The sequence below is a fragment of the Chrysochloris asiatica genome, unplaced genomic scaffold (assembly GCF_000296735.1).
Source record: "Chrysochloris asiatica unplaced genomic scaffold, ChrAsi1.0 scaffold00165, whole genome shotgun sequence".
NCBI classification, from domain to species: Eukaryota; Metazoa; Chordata; class Mammalia; order Afrosoricida; family Chrysochloridae; genus Chrysochloris; species Chrysochloris asiatica.
This window is the reverse complement of record NW_006408683.1, coordinates 2,489,669-2,512,287: the sequence shown is the minus strand read 5'-3', so window position 1 is coordinate 2,512,287 and position 22,619 is coordinate 2,489,669. Positions and strand designations below refer to the sequence as shown.

Sequence of the window (22,619 nt, the reverse complement as noted above, 5' to 3'; positions counted from 1 at the left end):
ATATACACACATATGTTTTATATAGAAAGTAGAACAAATATAGTAAAATGTTAAAACTGAGAAATCTGAGTGAATTTAGTGTCTTGGAAGGATCAAGAAGCTATTTCAAAATTAAGAATTACCCATAAAATGTCTTCCTGCATGGCAACAGGCTCCAAGGAACTAGACCAGAGCATAACTGAGCATAAGCTGACAACTACTGACTTCCTGGCCAAGATGCAGTAGGAATTTTACCTATGATGACCACAGGTTTCAAGTGTAAAAAGAGAGCTGCCAAGAAAAATGATAAAGCATGGACATTAGGCAAAAGGATGACTATCCTTTAACTGTCATAACCCAGCATGTAGGCAATCTTTAATTCCTATGAGGAACATACCATTGTGGCCTTATTATTTACTACTGGGGGGAAACCCAGTTGCTGTCTAGTTGATGCTGACCATGGCAATCTCATGCATGTCAGAGTAGAACTACACTCCATAGGGTTTTCAATAGCTGATTTTTCAGAAGTAGATCATCAGGTCTTTCTCCAAGTCACCTCTGGGTGAATATGAAACTTCAACCCTTTGGTTAGCAGCCAAATGTATTAACTATTTGTGCCACCCAAATATTCTACTTTGCTATTAATTAGGTCCAAGCAGAGACATTAGATACTAATTTGTAGAAGACTGGCAAATTACAAATGATATTTTTGTCCACTAAAAGATTATTGCCCCAAAGACCATTAATTAGCTTTGTCTGACTTGGCACTCATATCAGCATTCTTTCTTCCTTCCATTTGCTTTACATAAACCTGTCTGTCTCTTCTGTTCCCCTCTGAATCAGCTTTACCCTCATCTATGAGGTAACTAAGGAGCTCTGGTAGTTTGGTGGCTATGGGTTGGGCTGCTAACCTCAAGGTCAGCAGTTCGAAACTACCAACCATTCCATGGGAGAAAGATGAGGCTTTCTGCTGCCATAAATATTTACAGCCTTGGAAACCCTATACAGGGTCGCTGTGAGTCAAAACCAACTCCACGGCACATTACCACCACCATGAGGTAACTGGGTTAATCAGTTAAACCAATAATGTGTTAAACCATAATGTGTTCACTATGTATTTGTGTGGGAACAATATTTTAGCTTTCCAAAAATTATATTTTGACCCCTCCAAATGATTATTTTCTTAAGGAAAGCAGAACAGCACATAGTGAAAGCAGTTGCTTTCAGATCAGCACACAAAAATGCCAAGGGCAAAACACCAGGCCACTCACCGAGCTTGTCCACACTCATGCCCTCTGCAGCTGCTCTCTCCAGCTGGAAAAAGTCATAATCAAATCTGCTCAAGTCCTCACTGCCTCGCTCAGAAGGAAACCCAATGTAGAGGTAGGCACTGTTGGATCCCAAAATAATGCGGTCCTGTGGGAGAATGGAGGCAGTAGCAGAATCCTTACTTTCCATGTGGGAGATCTGGGTTCAGTTCCTGACCAGCGCACCTCATGCATAGCTATCACCCATCTGTCACTGGAGGCTTGCATGGTGCTATGATGCTTAGGCTGTTTCAGCAGAGCTTCCAGATTGAGGCAGACTAGGAACAAAGGCATGATAATCTACTCCCCAAATCACCCAATTAAAACAGGACCACAGGGTCCAATCCTGTTGTGTATGGGGTCACTAGGAGCCCAGGACCAACCCCATGGCAGGTAGGGGTGGAGATGTGTGTTTGGGGTGAGGGGATGGCACACTCATGGGGAAGATGCTGCTCTCACATTAGACCCCAGGGTCAGAAAGATGTGAGGTCAACCTTGCTTCAGGAAGGAACCAAAGTCCCAAGCCCAGCCTAGCCTTGTTTAATTGTTGTTGTTAAGTGCTGTCGAGTCCATTCTGACTCCTAGCAACCCTGGATAGGGTTTCCAAGGAGCAGCTGATGAGTTTGAACCTCTGACCTTATGGTTCAAACCAACTGTGTGGGCCAGTGCTTTATCCCACAGTGCCACCCACACTAGGACTCCACCCTTGTTAAGAGGATCTAAGAAATGTTCTTTCCTAAAGTGGATTGGTATTGTAACAGATACTTACCACATGGATGAGTTTTTGGAATTGTGCAATGAGTAGAGGCTGGAAGAGTACTAAACTACCTAACAATAAAAGCCTACATTGCCTTGTAGAGCTGTTGTTGGTGAAATTATGGATGCCAAAGGCAATTTTGATGAGGGTTTAGAAGGAAACGATGAGAACCATAGCACCAGAGACAGCACAGATGGTGAAAAGCAGTGGCAGAGAAACTACTGCAGCTGAACCAGAAAACCTACACAAGACAGCATGGGAGCCAACCCATGGAGCAAGAGAGCTGAGTGCCTTTATGTATGAGGCTTCCTGGTAGAGTAAGATGTCTCTGGGCACTTGTTAGTAGTTAGACTCTTTGATCCATGGAACTAGATAACTGAGTGTCTTCAGGTCAATGCTTATTGGTGGAGTATGGCATTATCAGTAGAGCTAAAGAACAACAACAGCAACATCAAAGAGCTTTGTAACACTTGCTCAAGCAGAGCAGAGGCCAGACTGTCCTCTGTTAGAGACCTTGAAGAAGCTGAAGAGAGGAGAAGCAGAGCTGCTCCCCGCCCCCCGCCCAAAAGGTACGTCTACCTCTGAAGCTTCTAAGGGTGGAGTCATGGTTTCCTAAATTTCAAAGAGTTGGATCTCTTCACCAACTCAGTTACAGAGTATTAAGATGGGACCTTTGTCCAAAGCTGAGGGGGCAGAAGAATGGGGCCTGCAAGGGACAAGGGAATCCATTCAGATTGACTAAGAGAAAGGGGCTGCTCAAGGAGCAGAGTTACCATTCCAGTCAACACTCATAGTCTGGAAGGCAGAGCCGTTGCCCAAATGGTCTCAGAGAACAGAAGTTTCTTTTCAAGACTAGAAACCTAATGTAAATTGTTTTTGCTGGGTTTTTAACTTGCTTGGTGCCCATTATTCCCTCTTTCCTTCCAATTGCTCCCATTTATAATGGAAATGTTTACATCTTGCCTGATCCACCATTGCATTTGGAAGCAGATAACTTGTATTCTAGACTCAAAGATGATGCCAAATTTCTTCAAGACTTTTGGGATAATGTAGTGGGGTGAAAGTGTTTTAAATGTAGCAAGGACATGAATTTTGGGAACTAAAGTGTGGACAATCTCAGTCTAAACTGTGGCCCCCCAAACTATGTGTTAACTTGACTAGGTCATGATTCTCAGGGTTTGGCAGTTGTTTAATGATGTGCTATGGCAGTAATGTGATGATGCCCCAGGATGTGATCCAATGTTCTAAGCTAATTAGAGGGTTAAAGGTGGACTGAAATACCCTTGATCCTATCACAACTCTGATCTATTGTAAAGGGGTTTCCCAGGAGTGTGGCCTGCAACACCTTTTGTCTTACAAGAGATAAAAGGAGAGACAAGTGAGCAGAGAAGGAGGAACCTTCTACCACCAAGAAAGAAGAGCCAGTAGCAGAGTGTGTCTTTTGGCTCTAGGGTCCCTCACAGTGAAACTCTTAGATTCTGGGAAAGATTGATGCCAAGACCTATATGGAGCTCTCCTAGGAAGGCTGAATGGAAACAAGGACACGTCTCCAGAAATGGTGCTCTGCATTTGGACTTGTAGCCTCCTAAACTGTAAGAGAATGAATTTCTGTATATTAAAGATAAATAAAAGAAGGAGAAATATTATTCCCTCATGAACCCTTCCTCCTGCCCCAACCCAAGAAATGTCCATGAAGGAGGAGGGAAGAGTGTTACCTTGCTTTTGCAGATCTGCTGTCATGTATTTCTTCATTTACTCCACACACTGAGCATTTCCGTTAAAGGTTTTATGAGTTAACTATGTAAGTGCAAACTGTTAATTAAATTGCTGTGAGGGAGAAGTACTGGTGTTTCAGTCATATATTAAAAACCAAAAACCCATTGCCATTGAGTTGATCCCAACTCATAGCAACGCTACAGGACACAACAGAACTGCCCCATAGGGTTTCGAACGTTTTAACTCTTTACAGGAACAGATTGCCACATCTTTCTCTCACGGAGCAACTGGTATGTTTGAACTGCTGTCTTTGGCTAGTAGCTGAGCTAGCACTTGTTGTTATGTGCTGTGGAGTCAGTTCCAACTCATAGCAACCCTGTACAGCGTTTCTAAGGCTGTAAATCTTTATAGGAGCAGAAGCCCTCATCTTTCTCCCACGGAACAGCTGGTAGTTTCAAACTGCTGACCGGGAGATTAGCAGCCACTATGCTACCAGAGCTCCTTAACCATCCTGTCACCAGGGCTCCTTCAATCAAATGTACAAAGGGCCTGATTCAGATTGGGGATTAGAGAAATCTTCTTCAAAGATGTAATATGTAAATTGAAATGTCTTCAGCAGTAAGTGTTGGTAATGTAGAAAAGACAACTGTAAACTGAGTGTTTGAAGAAAGAAGAAAGTCAGTGGAAAAGGTGAGCATGTTGGCCAGAGATCCAGGGAAGACTGGAGAAGGTGGTAGGTTATGCAGGCCCTGGTGGGATCTTGTTCTAAAGTGGAGGTCACTGAATGACTTTTAGAAAGGAAGTGAACTAATGAACTAAGTCCATTTGCATTTCTACAAGGCTCTGTTTGGCTACATGTGGATATTAGATTGGAGAGGATGAGAGCCTGCAGGAAAGCTAGTTAGGGACCCTGAGGGGATGGAGACTTGGATAGACTAGTAAGAGGAGATGAAGGGAGACCAATGTCTGCAATTTTTAGGGCTGACAGTTCCTCTCAATGACAGTTTTTTTTTTTTTTTTTAAATCTAAAATGTCATATAAGGTCACAGTTGCTGGAGTATTCGAGAAGATCTGGTGCACCCCTTTGTTTTCTAGGTGAGGTCCAGGTGACAGCAGATCTCCTGACTCCTACATCTGCCTCTCTATGATGTAAGGAAGAAATCATGTGGTTACCATAGTGCTGGGGCAGAGGTACACATGTGTAGTGAGCACCCTTAGATGTCTCATGTGTCACAACCACAGGGACTTCCTGTCCTGATGCTCAGTTTGGCTTTTATTACACTTTGTGGCCCCACAGGAAAGTTTACCAAATGCTGTAGCTTTGTCTTCGTTGTGATCGGCACTCCATTAATAACAACTTTGCATTTGCTGTGTGGAGTTACTGTAACATTACCATCCAAATTTGTGAAGGAAGCATGTTTATCTGAAATTCTAAAAAGACAGAAGAGTTAGTCTAAGTTATTAAGGAAATGAGAATTTTAGTGAATGGTTTTAATTGTTCTTTCTCATTTTTGTAATTAATTAAGACTTATAGCTGCTGGAGTCCTGGTGTGGCACTATAGGATAAGTACTCAACCACAAGGTCTGTTTGAACTTCAAGGTCGATGGTTCAAACTCACCAGCCACTCTTTAGAAACCCTATACAGGATTTAAATTTACTTGACAGCACTTAACAACAACACAGGTACTGAAGGATCGTTTGGCGTATTTGCTGGGGTCCTCCTGTGTGCTGTAGCTTATAGTCAATGGGACAGAAAGACCCTGCCATTAAGGAGCATGCGGAGTTGGGAGATACTCAGCAATTTATTTATGGAACAAACACCATCTGAGTCTGCCAGCAGTCTCAGAGACACTTGTTAGAGCCCTCAGATGTAGTGTAGAGGGATTGGGTGGTGGGGACAATGAAAAGAAAATAATCAAAGAAGTCAGACAAGATATTCTTGGGGCTACAGCTTAATATGGAAACTTTCTTATCAGAAAGAAGTTAGGCCTGTTTCTGGATCTACATCTACATAAATTCATATGTTATATAAGATTTGGGACTGGAAGTCAGAGGTGTCAGATCACCTATCTCTTGTTTTTCCCTGAATACCAGCTTCTTTACAGCTTTGTTGTTGTTGTTTTTAAGTGTTGTTGAGTCGGTTCCGACCCATACCGACCCTGTATAGAGTTTCCAAGGAGCAACTGGTGAACTTGAACTGCCGACCTTGCAGTTCAAACGACTTTGCAGTCTGGCACATTAACCCACAGTGCCACACTAGGACTCCTTTATTGCTTTGGAATTAAAAAAAAATTTTTTTTGCTGTAGAATTTATTTTAATAAACTCTTAGAAAAGACAAATACATCAATTTTCAACAATCTCCTTGCTTCTGCTTTACAATACACTTTGTGCACCTGCCAACAAGCTTTTATTTCCTTAATAAAAAAATTTTTTTTAATGTTTTATTGTGAATTATGTGATAGTTTACATGGGAGAACATTAACTTTACAGTCACCCTATCATATATCATTTCATTGCCATGGTTACAATCCCCTCCATGCATCATGAAACAACCAAAAGATATACCCCACAAGCCTGCCCCTCAGTCTTCAGAACAAAGCCCCTCTCCCTCTCTGGGTCCAGAGTCTCCAGCTGCTCCATCTCTCCATGTCATCCTCTCTGCCTCCATCTCTGGCGTCATTGTTTCTCTGGGTAGGATTCGGTACTCCACTCTTCTCCCTTGATGGTCCCAGGGACCTCCACTCCTGGACTGCAAAGTCAACCACTCACCTCCTTTTGCTACAAAACATCTACCTTGACATTTCCAACCCTCACAGTCAGTCTTGATAGTAATTATTCACTATTGTGCCACATAAGAGCTAGCCCCATCTCCTTTCATCAATCTCACCCAGACAGATTGGATACTATTCAGTGGAGATTCTACCTTCTCCGGCACCCTCTGGATCTAGGCTCCCTCTTGAAAGATTGTAAGCCAGTCACTTCTTGCTTATGTAGCCCCCAATTTGGGGTAGCCAATGTCCAAGTTGCTCAACCCTATCTACCATGTGTACTGAGGAAGTGGGAATGATCCTCGCTGTAAAGATTTGTTCCCTTTTTTGAGCTGCTACATCCATAAGCATAGATAAAGTTCATCAAATTGTAGTGGGTTACTCATTTTTTCCTCTTCTTTCTTTTTCTAGCTGAGTTCTGATCACCCAGCCATTGAAGCCAGGTCAAGTGGGGTGTTCTTGTGCATATCCCCTTGCTTCTTATTAGCTGGATGCTTCACTCTTCACTCTAGTCCTCTGTGGCTGTGTTCCTGACTCTGGGCCCAGGAGTTCCCAGGTCTTGCCATACTGTTGGCCAACCAGGTTTCCACCTAGGTTCACAGGAGTCTATTGAACATGGTAAGACTTAGCTTACAGCTTCATTGCTGTTTTTCCTTCACTTCCCCTTATCGGTGACCAACGTGGTCACCAGTCAGACCACATGTCTACTTGTGTATTCTCCTTGAGTCTTAGTCTTGGAATGGGGTTTGCCCTGAGGCAACCTGACCACTTGCCTTGGTGTCTCCTGGCTGTGCAAATTGCTTGTTCTTATAGTAGTCAGTCAAACTGCCATTATTGTTTTGTATTTTTCCTGTCAGTCTTTCTTTCAAGAAGTATCTTTTTCTCTTCTAGCCACTCCAGGCTGGCCTGCTTGTCCTTTCAAGTGGAGATTTCTCACCTCAGAAGGTTCTGGATGGGGTTCGGGATTCCACCTATGGTCTTATGCAATGCAGAGGCTCTGCAGGAAGCCTCCTTCACTGGGCAAGTTTTAGCCCCACTTCAGTTATTCAAGAATATTCTTGGATAGGTCTCTTGTGATACAATAGTGAATAATTGTTATCAGGACTGATTGTGAGGGTTGGAAATGTAAAGGTAGACATTTTGTAGCAAGGAGGGGAGTGATTAACTTTTTAGTCTAGGAGCGGTGGTCCTTGGGACCATCAAAGGAGAAAAGCAGAGAGCAGGACACTACCCAGAGAAGCAGTGATGCCAGAGATGGAGACAGAGATGATGACGTGTTAAGATGGAGCAGCTGGAGACTTTAGACCCAGAGAGGGAGAGGAGCTGTGTGCTGATGACCAGGGGGCAGGCTTGCAGGGTATACCCTGTGGTTGGGTGATGATGCATGGAGGGGATTGTAACCATGGCAATGAAATGATATATGATAGGATGAATGTAAAGCTAATGCTCTTCCATGTAAACTATCACATGATTCACAATAAAACATTAAAAAAACAACAATATTCTTGTACTCCTTGGCTGCTGTGGAATGCTCTGGATGTTAAGATACATATCCTGCCAAATCCCTTGTTTACATGGGGCCTAGGGTCTTGTGAAAAAGGTTTTCATCTCAGCTCAACACTGGACATAGAAGAGTCCTCACAGGAAGTGATCTGCAAAGAGCACACATTGGAAGCTGGCAGTGCAGGGTGAAGTGGCCCACGGTGAGACAGTGCCAAACAGCCCCTCATTCAGCACTATCCCTTTGCATGGCCCCTCCCACAGACCTATGCACTTTGACTCTGGGCAGCCTGAGATACATGAAGGACAAGACAGGACAGTAAGAGCAGACTGTACTTTGCTGATTGGAAGCCTGAGGGCAGTCAGGGGGCAACTGTACTTGGAGAAAAGAGGACCCTGGAGCAATGTCTCTCACTATACTCTTCCTTCCCCCTACATCCAGCTCTGGTTTTATGAACCCTTCACAGGGTTTCACAGGAACTCCTGTAAGAAACTTCTGAGGAAAGAGTCCCTTGAGAGGGAGATCAACCCCCCTCCACCGCCAACTTCTCCACTCTCTATTAATCCAGTCAGTGAATGACCTAGTCAGAGATCAAGGATGCTTTTGCCTTAGCCATAAGATCATAAAAGACATTCTGCTTCCTGTGGTGGGGTTGTCATTTACTCTCTTCATTTATCCACCAGATCTGCTTGAATTTGCTTGTGAGGAATTGGCATACAGAGTCTAGCAAATGACTTCCCCTCTTCTCCCAAGAGCCAAGGAAGCATAGATTTCAGTTAGAGGGAAACGCCCTTGGCAGTTTTGTTAGATGTGCATTAGAGCAGGTCATGGAGGAAGTTTAGCAACTGTTTTACTCTCAGTTGTCCAGAGGATTTGTGGTCTGGCCTGATGATAACTAGATGACCTGTGAGAAGCTCATCAACCTGAGTAGTCATAATGCTCTAATGTTGGACAAAAATTGAGATTCATAGAAACTTACCCCAGACCTTGAAGTGTGATAGCATTTGAAGCAGCCTGACCAGCATCACATGAACCTGTAAAAAATGGAAATGAAATATTTTCAAAAAAATTAAGACCTGACCTAATTAATATGCTTGATATTTATTTCCAACAGGATCATGTGAAGGATCTTATGAATTTTTATTCATAGTAGTACTTGGACATTGCCTTCCTTTATGGATAATTATTGCATTTTCTGCCCATATGGTGGTATTCCTAACTTTCTTTAAAATTCCTTCAGCTTCATGTGAATTGTGGAAGAAGAACCTTTGAACCTGGACCTTAGGACACAGTGACAGCACCTTTGCTTCTGTCAAGTGACTGACCCTGGGAACAGTCAGTCCATCCTTCCCAGAGTCCACCTGTCTTGGGTTTGCATAGTGACTGGGGTGAGGAAAGCCAGCTGTTACTACAATATTGAATGCTGTATCCCAATGTATTCAGAATTCATTTAGCTCAATGAATAATTTAAAAGAATGACCCCCTCCTCAGAAATCACAGAAGTGTGGAATAAGAAATATGCTCATGGAGCAAGAAGTGTAGCCTTGTGGACATAGATCACAGCAAGTCAATACCAGTATGAATGAAGTACTTGAGCACGCCAGTGAGCTGGGGGTCCTCATTGACGTTGAGGAGGTGAGGGAAGGTTGTCATCATCTGCTGCTTCTGGGGAGAAAGAGAGAGGCTGCTGCCACCAGATAGGACAGCACACTCAAGAGAACAATGCTGCCTTTCTACCGGTGCCTCTTATCAAGCAGACTGCTAAAGCAAACCCAGAGGAGGAACACTGCGAGGCCTGGGGTAGCCTACAAGTGAGGATGAGAGACTTCTGTAAGGCCAGCTGTTGGGATGTGGGTTATCTGGACAGGATTATTCCAAGACACTGCTAGTCTCCAACCTTCTCCTCTCCTTCCCAACTGTTCTTGCCTTATCTGCTTCTGCTTTTATTTTGACCCCCACCAGACTCCTACCTCCTCAACTGTCTGGATGTCCCAGTCTGGTGCTCCAGCTAGGTAAGCCTTTTCTTGTTCTCTATTAAACATGTCAACCTACATCTCATTCTCCCAAAGTCCTGCTGGCTGCCGAGTTTGATACCCAAAGACTGACAGCAAGAAATGACATGTTGCATAACCCTCCCCTAGCTACTTAAATTCATTTTGTTCTTTAACATAAGTAACTATTGGTATTGTAGTGAGAGAGAATTGAGAGTCAAATAAAACCAGAATATACTGTGCAGGCAAGTGGAACACTTGTAAATCTTGAAATGATTTCTGATAGAGAGGATAAAAATCCTTCCAATCATTAATGGACTCAGTCCATGCAGAACCCAGAATTCTGTGTTCTTGCACTCAGAAGTGTACTTACCCTTTGCAGCTAGAAGTTGACGTGCAGCTGCCCCTTACATGGAATGTGACTTTAACATGCTCTAACTGGAGGATATACCCTGGGCCACACTTATTAGATCATTAGAATCCTGGGACCCTAATTTGGTCTCTTGAACCCAAGATTTCTACCCTACCCATGCTAACTGTTAGAGGTTCACATCTATTCTAGGCTTCACAAATGCAGAATACAGACTGACCTTCTTCATAATTCTCAGGGGTTTAAGGTCTGGACCACCACTGGGCGATTTGTTCAGTACCTCATGAAATGTGGTGGTGGAGAGAAAGGCAGAGAGTTATCTCCTACACTGATATGGCAAAATTTACATCACAGCCCATTTTTAATCTGATATTGGCAGTAAATTCCAGGATAGATACACCATATGATTCCCAGAAGACAACTCATATTCTTCAAATTCTCCCCAAATTCTTAATTACCAAAGGCCTTGAGTTTGATCCTCAGCCTCCCTCATCAATGTGTGCCAAGACCTCTGTCCTGTACTGTGCCCTGCTGTTTTCCCCACTAATTGCATCAGAAATATAAATCACATGGTACCTGCCAGTACTAGCAAAACTGGAACCAGTTGTTGTTGAGTTGATTGTGCATCATAGGGTTTTAAATGGCTTGTTTTTCAGAAGCAGATCAACTAGATCTTTCTTCCCAGGCACCTCTGGGTGGACTACAACCCTCCACCTTTCAGTTAGTAAGTAACAGTGACTATGTAATAGTGACTATGTTAACCGTTTGCATCACTCTGAGACTCCATGTGATATGCCACATATTACATACTCATTGAAAATGCCCACCAAATGATCCACTTGACAACAGCTCAAAGAACTGGTTCATGTTCCTTTTCCTGTTACTTAGGTTACTTGAGTGGGGAAGGCTGAGAAGCACTGGACAGAGGCATTCTAGAATAACCTCTAGCTCTTTAGTATTATGATTCTTTGATTTTGCTGTCTTTCTATTGGTGCCTCTTACCAAGCAGATGACTAAAGCAAACCAAGAAAAGGAACATTGTGAGGCAGAGGGTTATTTCCCACACTGATGTGACAAAGATCATGTGATAAAGATCAAGGAACAGGAGGATCTTGTGTGTGGGTGTGTGGGTATGTAGGAGGGTAGCCGTGTTTTGTGGCCAGCTTCCATGAGGAAGGAATGAGGCTCACCTGCACAATGGTTATAAACTGCTGCCCCCACTCTTCTCGAGCCTGCTCCAGTCGGTGTGCCCAGCTCATCTGGCTGATGTGAATCCCACACTGGTTTTCTTCCAGGTAATACGGTGGCTGTTCTGGAGAGAGTGTTAAAGGCAAAGCATAAACTAAGTAATGTGTCTTCACTCAATTTTAGTCCAAACATGGAGCTATCAGTGGAAGTGGGGAAATGAACTGAATATATGTGTGATTAACACATTATTTTAAAAGTTCCACAAGGAATAGTATCATCTTCTAATTCATAAAACAGACTACCAGTGTGTCCGTTTGTTGTACTGTGATGGCTTGTGTGTTGCCATGATGCAGGAAGCTGACACAGGGATTTCAAATACCAGTAGGGTTATCCATGGTGGATAGATTTCAGCAGAGCTTCCAGACTAAAAGTAAAGCCTCACAATCTTCTTCTGAAAGTTAGTCAGTGGAAGCCTTGCCCAGTTCCCTTGGTTTGGACTGGAAGAGGATGACATGTTTGGTGAAGCCAATGAGGGTGAGAGAGATCCTCAGCATGATGGATTGCACAACAGTTCAGTGATCGACTCCAATGTTGCTGGATGTAGAACTTTGTTCTGTTGTACATAAGGTCTTTATGAGTTGGTGTTAACTTAAAGGCAACAATTCATGAGAAATTAGAGCACTGGGTCCATTAAAAGGGGGCATGAAGCTCAATACTTTATTTTTGACTCATGTAGGCAATTTATCTCTGTGTTAAAGGACAGGGTCAAAATGTTTTCAATGTAGACCTCAGAGGCTCCCCTGGCCTGCCATAGGGTTCCCCACAGATTCTCATGTGGGACCCTAAGAAGAAAACTCCATTTTCTACTTAGGCTAAAGCACGTCTCCCTGTTTCAGGAATGTGCCTGGTCAGTTAGTACCAGATGGAGATGATCCCCTTCCCCTATGAGCCATAAAAGTAGAGATAAACTCTCCTGACAAACCCAAGGCTAGATAATGTATGTCTTCCTTACTCTAATTAAACTGTCCTAACATAACAAATGCCTTCCTTACCCTAATGAAGCTATCCTAGCTATAGGTAATGGCCAATCGAATTGTGTAATCTCGTACCTTACTAAGTGTAAACCAATCCTAGAGAAGTTAGGTAGAAGACCCCCGAATCTGTTTGTAAAAATCTATAAAAACCCCGCTACCAGAGAGCTCGGGGCTCTATCCCTATTCTGCTGCGTCGGTTAAGGTTAGAGACCTGGCTCGAGCTTGAATAAAACAACCCTTGTGCACTTGCATCGGCTTCTGCTTCGATTCCTCGGGTGGTTTTTGGGGACCTTGAACACTGGGCATAACACTCACTAAGATTTTCCTCCCCCACGCCCCTTGTTGAGCAGTTTGAGGTCCTCCAGCCTCCAGCTCCAAGCATCAACCAAGTCAGATCCTTTCTTCTCATTCCTGGCTCAGCCTCAGCTTGACTCCCAACTGAATTTACCTGCCATTCTGGAGCTCTTGCATCCAAGGAGAAGCTTGTTGTTCTCGGTCCTGGACTCTCTCATCAGCTTCCAGGTGTTCACCACTGCTTTGTTCCGGATCTTCTTTGCTCTTTTTAAGCAAAGATGAGCACACATTTAGTGCTGTCAGTGAAAAAGGGATCTCCTCTCCCCAATTAACCACTTTTTATCTAAAAGTCAAATTTAACTTGGAATTCTGGATTTTTATAGGCCAAATATGGCAAGCCTGCTGCTGCTGCTGTACACTGTTAAGTCAGTTCTGACTCATAGTGACCTGTATAGGGTTTCAGAGGTTGTAATTCTTTACAGGAGCAGAAAACCTCATCTTTCTACATGGAGTCACTGGTGGATTCAAATGGCTGATCTTGGGTTAGCAGCCCAACATGTAACCCACTATGCTACTGGTTGTCGGTGGTTATGTGTCATGGAGTCGGTTCTGACTCATAGTGACCCTGTACAGGGTTTCCGATGTTGTAAATCTTTATGGGAGCAGAAAGCCTCATCTTTCTCCCACAGAACAACTGGTAGTTTCGAACTGCTGACCTTGCAGTTCGCAGCCCAATTTGTAACCACTATGCTACCAGAGCTCCGGGTTCCTTAAATCTGGCAAGTTCATTCCTTTCAGGACAGATTAAGGAGCAAAGCATTTACATGGCTTCCCCCAAATCACAGTCAGTGGCAGATCTGGGATTAGAACCCAAGACTTCTAGATATTATTTTCTCTTTCAGACACTATGTGAAAATTGTTCACCACAGATTTGCATCTAGATAAGCAAGGAAAAAATGAATACTCTAGACACTGTCAAGGACAAAATTTGATCTAAAGACCTGAGCTTATACTAGATATTGGAAGAATATATCTATTGTATAAAATGATGTTGAGACAGTGAAGTGGAAGAATGAAAACTAAAGTATTTGTGGTTACAATACAAGGGGTGCAAGCAGACCAACCTGGAGTGGCTAGAAGAACAGAATATACTTCTTGAAAGAAAGACCTACAGGAAAAATATAAAACAACATAGACAGACCAACTGTTACTACAAGAACAAGCAACTTGCTTGCCCAGGAAACATCAAGGCAAGTGGTCAGGTCCCCTCAGTGCAAACCCCCTTCCAAGACTAAGACTCAATGGGAATACACGCTCTGACTGGTGACCATGCTCGTCACTGATAAGGGGAAGTGAGGGAAAAACATCAATGAAGTGGTGAGCTAAGCCCTACAATGTTCAATAGACTTCTGTGAACCCAGGTGAAGACCTGGTTGGCCAGCAGTATGGCAAGACCTGGGGACTCTTGGGCCCAGAGTCAGTGACATAGTCACAGAGGACTAGAGTGGAGAGTGAAGCGTCCAGCTGATAAGAAGAGAGGGCATATGCATAAGAACACCCACACTTGCAGATAATACCCACTTATCCTGGCTTCAGTGACTGGATGATCAGAGCTCAACCAGAAGTAAACAGAAGAGGGGAAAAAAAAAAGTATTCTCATACAATTTGATGAACTTGACCTACACCTATGGAAGCAGTAGCTCAAAAGAGGGAACAAGTCCTTACAGCAAAAATCATTCCCACCCCCTCCACACACAGAGTAGACAGGGATGGGCAACTTGGACATTGGCTACCCAAAATGGTGGGGGGATGGCTACAAAGGCAAGAAGTGACTGTCTTACAAGCTTTCAAGAGGGAACTTAGATCCAAGGGGCCTGGAGGAAGGTAGAATCTCCAGTGAGTAGTATTCAATCTGACTAGGCGGGGCTGATGCAAGAAATGCAGATGGGTCTCTTGTGATACAATAGTGAATAATTGTTATCAGGACTGATTGTGAGGGTCGGAAATGTAAAGGCAGATGTTTTATAGCAAGGAGGGGAGTGATTAACTTTTCAGTCTAGTAGCGGAGGTCCCTAGGACCATCAAGGGAGAAGAGCAGAGAGCGGGACCCTACCCAGAGAAGCAGTGATGCCTGAAATGAAGCCAGAGATGATGACATGGAGCGATGGAGCAACTGGAGACTTTAGATCCAGAGAGGGAGAGCGACTGTGTGCTGAAGACCTGGGGGGTACGGGGAAGGATTGCATGGAGGGGATTGTAACCATGGCAATGAGATGATATACGATAGAATGAATGTAAAACTAATGTTCTCCCATGTAAACTATCACATAATTCACAATAAAACATTTAAGAAAAAAAAAAAAAATACAAGGGGTGCTCTCACTCAAAGAAAGACCAAAAGGAGAGGCAATTACTTGGTGATATAATAATAACTCTTTTTTTAAGGAAAAATTTAATTTTTAATATTAAAACAGATATTGACATTTTGACTCAGAATGCAAAAATTGAAGCAAAAAAAAAAAGATAAAATAAGCAATGTCAAAAAATTGGCTCCTGTTCTTTTTCCTGCTATTTAGGATACTTGAATGGGGAAGGTTGGGGAACACTGGAAAGTTGGGAAGCATTCTAATAGAACTTCCAACTCTTTAGTGTTCTGATGCTTTGACTTTATGTAATGATCCAGGAGAAGGAGGGTTATGCACTATGTAGACGATAAAAGGATTTAGATGGCTGTTTCAAATCTTAGGGTCTTAAGGTGGAACAAGGGGAGATGGAGTTAGTGGATGTTCAGCTCTGTACCACATTCTCTTCTATTCTGACTTTGAACCCTACTGAATGTCATTTTGAGCATCAGCTCTACACTAGGCACAGTTCACACGTTAGCTCATATGTCTTCACCCCAACTTTGTGAATTAAGTGTCATTCCTTGTGTGACTCTGTATGACAAACACTGGGCTGTGAACAACAAGGTCTGACCACCAGCCATTCTGCAGGAGAAAGATGAGGCTTTCTCAGATACCTCAGATACAGGGTCACTATGGAACATAACTGACTTGAAGACACTCATCAACAACCAACAACAAACCTTCAAAATTCAAGGTAACTTAGGGTCAGAAAGGTTCAATATTTTACCCAGGCCACATAACTGTTAGGGCCAGGGTACAGTCCAATACTTAAGTTCACAGACCTAAAATGTTATCAGGGTTGGCAAATAAGTTTCATTTCACATGTGTTCCAAGTGGTGGGAGTAGTTATCTGAAACGCTAACGGAGAATTCCCAGTTCTTAGTCCTGGTGTGGTGCTGTAAGATAATGTGTTGGACTGCAAGGTCAGTTTGAGCTGCAAGGTTGCTGGTTCAAACTCACTAGGAGCTCCTTGGAAACCCTATACTGGGTCGCTGTGAGTCGGAACCAACTCAATGGCACTTAACGACAACAACAATCAAACCTGAAAAGGAGCCCTGGTATGGTTCAACGCTTAAGTGTGGCTGCTAACTAAAGGGTCAGTTGTTTCACTCTACCAGTCATTTTGTGATGTGGTAGTTTGCTTCTATAAAGATTGTTGTTGTTTTTAAGTTTCACACCTTGGAACTCCTGTGTGGCAGTTCTACTCTGTTCTAGCGGGATACTTGATAGCAGTTGAATCCGATGCAGTGGCTGATTCTCTTTGTCTGCCCTGGGTATGGGAAGGAAGAGTAGTGGCCCCTGTGGTAGAGTTTCAATCCATGTCTAGGAACTCCCCTCTGCCTACACCCTTTATCATTTGGAAAAGGTTCAGATGCCTGCTTTGAAAAGCATGAACATGGCCCAGTGAGAGCCTCCTGCCCAGATCACTGTTAGATGTAAGGGACTTGGCAGTGAGAACCACTTCTTGGCAAAAAGATACCTGTGTCCTCCAGACCTCCTCTGAAGAGTATGAGCAATGAAAGAACCACCAAAAGGGCATAGTTCTTCGGTGGTACAGAGTTAAGTGCTGTATTAATAAGTGAAAGGTTGGCATTCACATAGACCCAGAGGTGACTCAGAAAAAAGACTTGTGATCTTCTTCCAAGAGGTCACAGCCTTGAAAACCCTATGGGGGTACACTTCTACTCTGCACTCATGCATCACAATGAATGGTCAGCCATGGGTTTGGTTTGGTTGGTATCACAGCATGCAGGAGAAGAAGGGTAGGCAAATGGTCTAGAGTTTAAGGAGTTGCCTCTTACATTGATTACTAAGGAGTTCATCTTCATTTGTTCACTACCCATGCCCCATGGACTAAAGAAGAATTCTGAGGATGGTCAGGCTATTCGGCCGGCAAATAAAGGAAACAGATAGTCTGGATTGGCATCTGTGCCTCTGCCAGGGATTGGAGCCCACCCTGCCCTCCCACCAGGACTTCAGTGACAGGGTGACAGACTTGGGAAGTCCAGCTTCTGTCAGTTCTTCTCCTTTGTTTTACTTGCTCCTTTCTCATATATCATATTAGTCTATCTTCCATTGGACCCAAATGCCCATCCACCAAATGTAAGAGTTCACCAGCTTTAGAACTTAGAACCACTGTAGAATAGAAAAGAAATGATCATAAACATACCTTTCAGCATATCTCAGTGTTGATAAAGTTTCTTCATAGCAGATGTCAGCTGGACTTATGGCTGCTATCTATAAAGATATCCTTGTCAGATTTTGTTTTTTATATATGAGTTTATTGTTGTTATTATTAAATGGCTCACATTTATAGAAAAGTTTTGTATTTTATAATTTAGACAGAAAACTGAAACTTAGGGGAAAATAATATGCTTGAAGTCTCATGGGTCATAACTGGCAGAGCAAGGGCTTGAGCCCATTCCTGAGTAAGGCCTGTGCTGCTCAACATGATACAACACTGCTCCTCAGTATGGGGTCCACAGAAGGTTTACTCAGGGGTTTGAATGACAGTTGAATGCTAGCCTTGCAGAGATCAATAAAAGTTGTTCATTTGAGAATGTCTGTACAATTCAAAGAATGTAATCAGTGTTATAAATAGTATGTGTAGAAACTGTTGAATTTGTATATTCTTAACAGCAGCAACAACAACAAAAGTTCTTCATTATTGGGCAACTGTGGGGATGGCTTTCACTAAGACTGGCATAACATGGTTAAAAGAATGTAGCTTTATGGAATGCTCTGCCCTGATAGTGTGTGTGAGAAAGAGAGCATGCTGACCGAGAAGACTCAGGTGTTTGTCAAGGATGTTTGTGTAACTAGGAACACCTAGTTATAAGTGTTTGAGGTCAGAACACACCCAGACATTTCTCTGTGCCCAGCCTTATCTAGGAATTTATGTTGCTCCCTATGTTTTTCTTGAAGGTTGCAAAAATGCTTTTCAACTTTCTGCTTTGATAAAGCCTAATGAATATGAGGAGAAGGAACAAGTTGGGAAGACTTTTTCTAACTTAGGAGAGCTCCTCTCCCCTAATCCTCTTAACTATATGTTTTGAGTAGTGAATTCTTCCACTAGGTGTTTTCGCAGGACAGTAAACACAACAGGTAACCACTTCATTTGTATGATTTTAAGACTGATTATTAGATTAGTTATTCTAGAATTGAAATCTGTGAACAGACTTTTGGATGAATTAAAAGAAAACAGGGTCACTGATCCTGACTGGGAGGTAATGTGGCAACTGCCCACATACTGGGACATAGACCTATGGTCCAGAGCACCAGAACCTGGTGATTAATGTTTTACATATGTTTAACTGTACAGTTCTGAAAGCTCATTCATTTATATTACTTCTGATTATCACAGCAGTATTTTCAGATGAATGTTTTTAGTAATGCCACTTTTTAAAAAAATGAGGTTTTGAGGTATTTGTACTGAAACTGGGATTGATGCCATAAAAACTCTAGAGTTTGGGTGTTGGCCTTGCTGTTACTCTCTTTCATTTGCTTCTTCCCACCTCCATTTTTTTAAAACATTGCAATGCCTTCAGTTAGGTTTTTGTCAAGTCTTGCAGGTGTTGAGTCACCCTGTGTCTTTCAAGGGACTTCACACATCTGCTAGATTTCATTTTATAGCCTAACACTCAGAGAGTACCTTATGTATCCTTTTTTACTCCAGGTTTTGGGAGATACACTGACAACCACAAGAACTTTAAAAAGAATAATTTATAAATTGTTAGGCAAGCTATGAGCAACGGGAAAATTTGGAAGTGAATAATGTTAATGGTTGAACAACATTAAATCTTACACATGAACCATATCTGATATATATATATATATATATATATATATCCGATAAGGGTTTAATACCCAAAATATATATTTAAAATTTAGTTAGGCAAGTTTACAGGATAGTATTTATTATGATATTATTATTTAAGGAAGTATTTTACTGGGAATTGTGCAGTTCCCCATGATAAGTATCCCAACCAGGACAGCAGACTGAAAGACAGCTCAAGTCCAGAGTTAGAGTCTGTCGAGTTTGTCCCTTCCTGCAGCTGAAGCTGAAAAGCAGAGAGCCCTGATTTGAGCACATTCCACATTGTGCTCCTTTGGCAAACAACCAATATGGCATACAGAGAATTTGCCTAGATGGCAAGATTCAACCACTCCTCAGCTTGAACAGGTGTCTCTTGCCTGATACAAAGTGATTTCCAGTCTTGCTAATTTAGACTAGCAGAACATTGTTAGTCATATTTTCAAATTTTTATTAGTTTTTTTCTCATAATAAAATAAATATGTTCTTTGTAGAGAATCTTAAAACTACAGAAAATAATCAAAACTTTAAAAATTCACATAGAAACTTCATTTGAACAGTATAGTGGGGAGAGTACCAGGAATCCTGGGATAATATATAAGAACGTGTAATGCAAATGGTACGTAATGCCAACTTTAGTTGTTTATCAAGAATGATAGTAATAATAACAGCCAAATCAGTCTAAAACGTTTTAAGAAAATCATTTTACCAATGTAGTTCTGCTATTGCCACCCAGAGCTGACTGGAGCAGTTTGGTCAAAACAGAATCTCTGTAGGGGATGTGCAAGACTTTCTTCCCCATGGCAGCATCAGCGAGAGTACTAGATGAAAAAGAAAATACCGAACATAAAAATTAAAATATATCAAAAAGACATTGCTGTCCCTGTTGATAAGTCAGTAACACTTCTCAAATCACCTCTAAATAGTATGTAACAGTCTAGACACCTTCTGTACAAAGACACAAAAGCTCAACAATACAAACTGCTGACTCCCTCATTGAAATCAGCCCTGGAGAAGACATAACTGATCAGAGGAAGCCCAGATCTGAGAAACTAGCACGCTAAAAATGATGAGGAGAAACCTGATTGCAAAAACTACATGCAAAAAAAAAAAAAATTAAAAAAAAAACTACATGCTACTGAAAATTTGTGTGTGGATGGAACTGAAATCAGTGGGAAAGGATGACATTCCTAGCATCCCAAAGAGGAGTATGAGGAATGCTTTTAAGTACTTTTCATGCCTTTGCTCCCACACTGCCTAAGAAGTTCCCATAAAGTCTGATCAGTCGCACAGTAAGAGTGAATGAGAAATAAATGCCGTATTCTCAACCCATCCAGGAGACTACAAAGAAAGCAAAGCTGGTATTCAGGAAAGAGAGAAGAGAGAAGGAAACCTTATGTATGAGAAATTATAATCACAAATAGAGAAGAGAAATATCTAAATTAACCTAGCAAATTTGGAAAAGAAATAAAGTGATATTCTCAAAATGAAGAAATACAGTAATTGAAATTTAAAATATTATTGTTGATGTCTTAGTTATCTAGTGCTGCTATAACAGAAATACCACAAGTGAATGACTTTAACAAACAAAAGTATTCAGTCACAGTTTAGGAGGCTAGAAGTTCAAATCCAGAGCACCAGATCTAGGACCAGGCTTTTTCTCTCTGTGTCAGCTTGGAAAGAAAGCCCTTGCCATCTTTTAGTGTCTTGGGCCTGGTGTTCCTTGGAGATGTCCATGTACCTTGGCATCAATCTTCCCCTGGGTCTAAGAGATTCTTAGCACAGGAACCTGGGCTCAAAGGCTGCACGCTGTTCCTGGCTCTTCTTTGGTGGTTAGTCAGGTCCCTAGCTCCACTTGCATCTCTCTCTATTTATTTCTTGTAAGATAAAAAGTGATGCAGGCCACACTCCAGGGAAATTCTCCTTACACTGGATCAAGGCCATGGCCTTAGTAAGAGTGTTGCATCCCACCCTAACCCTGTATCATTAGGATAACAAACAACCTACTCCTCTTTTTTAAAATTAAGTACCATTGAGTTGGTTCTGACTCTAACAACCCTGTAAGAGGGTTTTTGAGGAATAATGGGTGGATTTTATCTGCTGGTCTTGTGGTTCACAGTCCAGTGTATACGGTACAGTGTCATACCAGGAGTCATTATCATAGCCTAATTCTACCTTGTTAATACATAGAGGTCAAGGTTTTTAACACATTACAAAATGGAAGATAATTATATTAGATCACAAAATAAAGGACAACCACACAATACTGGGAATAATGGCCTTGTTAAGTTGACATATGTTTTGGGGGGGACACAATTCAATCCATGACAGATGGGTTTAATGATAAATTTAAAGCCTATTATAGTTACAATTGAATAGCTCGTGGCTTTGTAAGATGTGCACTGGACTGTGACCCAAAAGGTCAGTGGTTCAAGTCCACCAGTCACTCTGTGGGTGAAAGTTGAGACTTTCTTCTCCCACAAATATTTATGGCCTTAAAAACCCTATACAAAGTCAGTATAAGTTGGAAAAGACTCCACAGCACTTGACAAGTAGTTGGAAGTAGAGAACTAGAGAGGTTCGAAGAAGAAGGATTTATCCAGAGTACACTTCAGAGACACAGATATAGGTAATAAGAAAAAAAAATTAATAGGCACAGGAATAAGAGTGAGAAGGTTCAACAGAGCTTAACAGACATTTCAGAAGGAAAAAGGGGAATGGGAGAATTAGCATAGGAAATGTATGAGAGATAATGCTGATAATTTCCTAGAACTGATGAAAATCACTAATCTACAGAGTCATAAATGTCAAACAATACCAAGAAAGATAAAAATAAATTCACATTCAAATATAGGGATAGTAAAACTAGTGAAACCCCAAAAGAGAAGAGCTTAAAAGCAGTTGGGGATAAAATAACAGATTATCTTGAGGGAACTAGTCATTAAACTAATAATAGAAAACAATCCTTAAAGATCTGAAAGAAAATATTGTTCATCCAAATTCTATACCCAGAAAAATTATCTATCAAGAATGAGGATGAAATAAAAGCATTTCAATGTAATAAAGACTGAGTGTTTGCTATCAGGCAAATATATTTCACAGATGGAAATTCTTGATTAACAGTTCTGAGATACAAGAAGGAATGAATAACAAACAATGGAGATGTCAAGACATGAATAGACACTGTACAAAATAGTAATTATAATGTCTTTTGGGTTAAAAATAGAATCAAGATACTTATAACAATACTAAATTCTATATAAAAATACATATATATACTGGAAATCCAAGAAGAAAAAGTAGTCATTATATTTATACTTTGACCAATTTAACAGATTATAAACCCAGGAAGAATTGAAGAGGTCCAAGAGCTGAACAGAAAATTTCAAAGATCAGCTCAAGAAGATAAAACCAAATACTATAATAAAATATGCAAAGATTTAGAATTAGAAAACCGAAAAGGAAGAACACGGTCAGCATTTCTCAAGCTGAG

At 41.7% G+C, this 22,619-nt stretch overlaps 1 protein-coding gene across 1 annotated transcript in view; it reads right to left on the bottom strand.

Moving 5' to 3' along the window:
- The window catches only part of KIF28P, a 204,065-nt gene that overhangs the window by 51,907 nt on the left and 129,539 nt on the right, over positions 1-22,619 (bottom strand). The window contains exons 9-16 of the mRNA XM_006871283.1: positions 19,836-19,947; positions 17,483-17,550; positions 13,062-13,171; positions 11,582-11,703; positions 9,605-9,695; positions 9,010-9,064; positions 5,067-5,190; positions 1,251-1,395 (exon numbers count right to left, since the gene is read on the bottom strand). Coding sequence (XP_006871345.1) covers positions 1,251-1,395; positions 5,067-5,190; positions 9,010-9,064; positions 9,605-9,695; positions 11,582-11,703; positions 13,062-13,171; positions 17,483-17,550; positions 19,836-19,947 — 827 coding nt within the window. The remainder of the gene's footprint in view (positions 1-1,250; positions 1,396-5,066; positions 5,191-9,009; positions 9,065-9,604; positions 9,696-11,581; positions 11,704-13,061; positions 13,172-17,482; positions 17,551-19,835; positions 19,948-22,619) is intronic.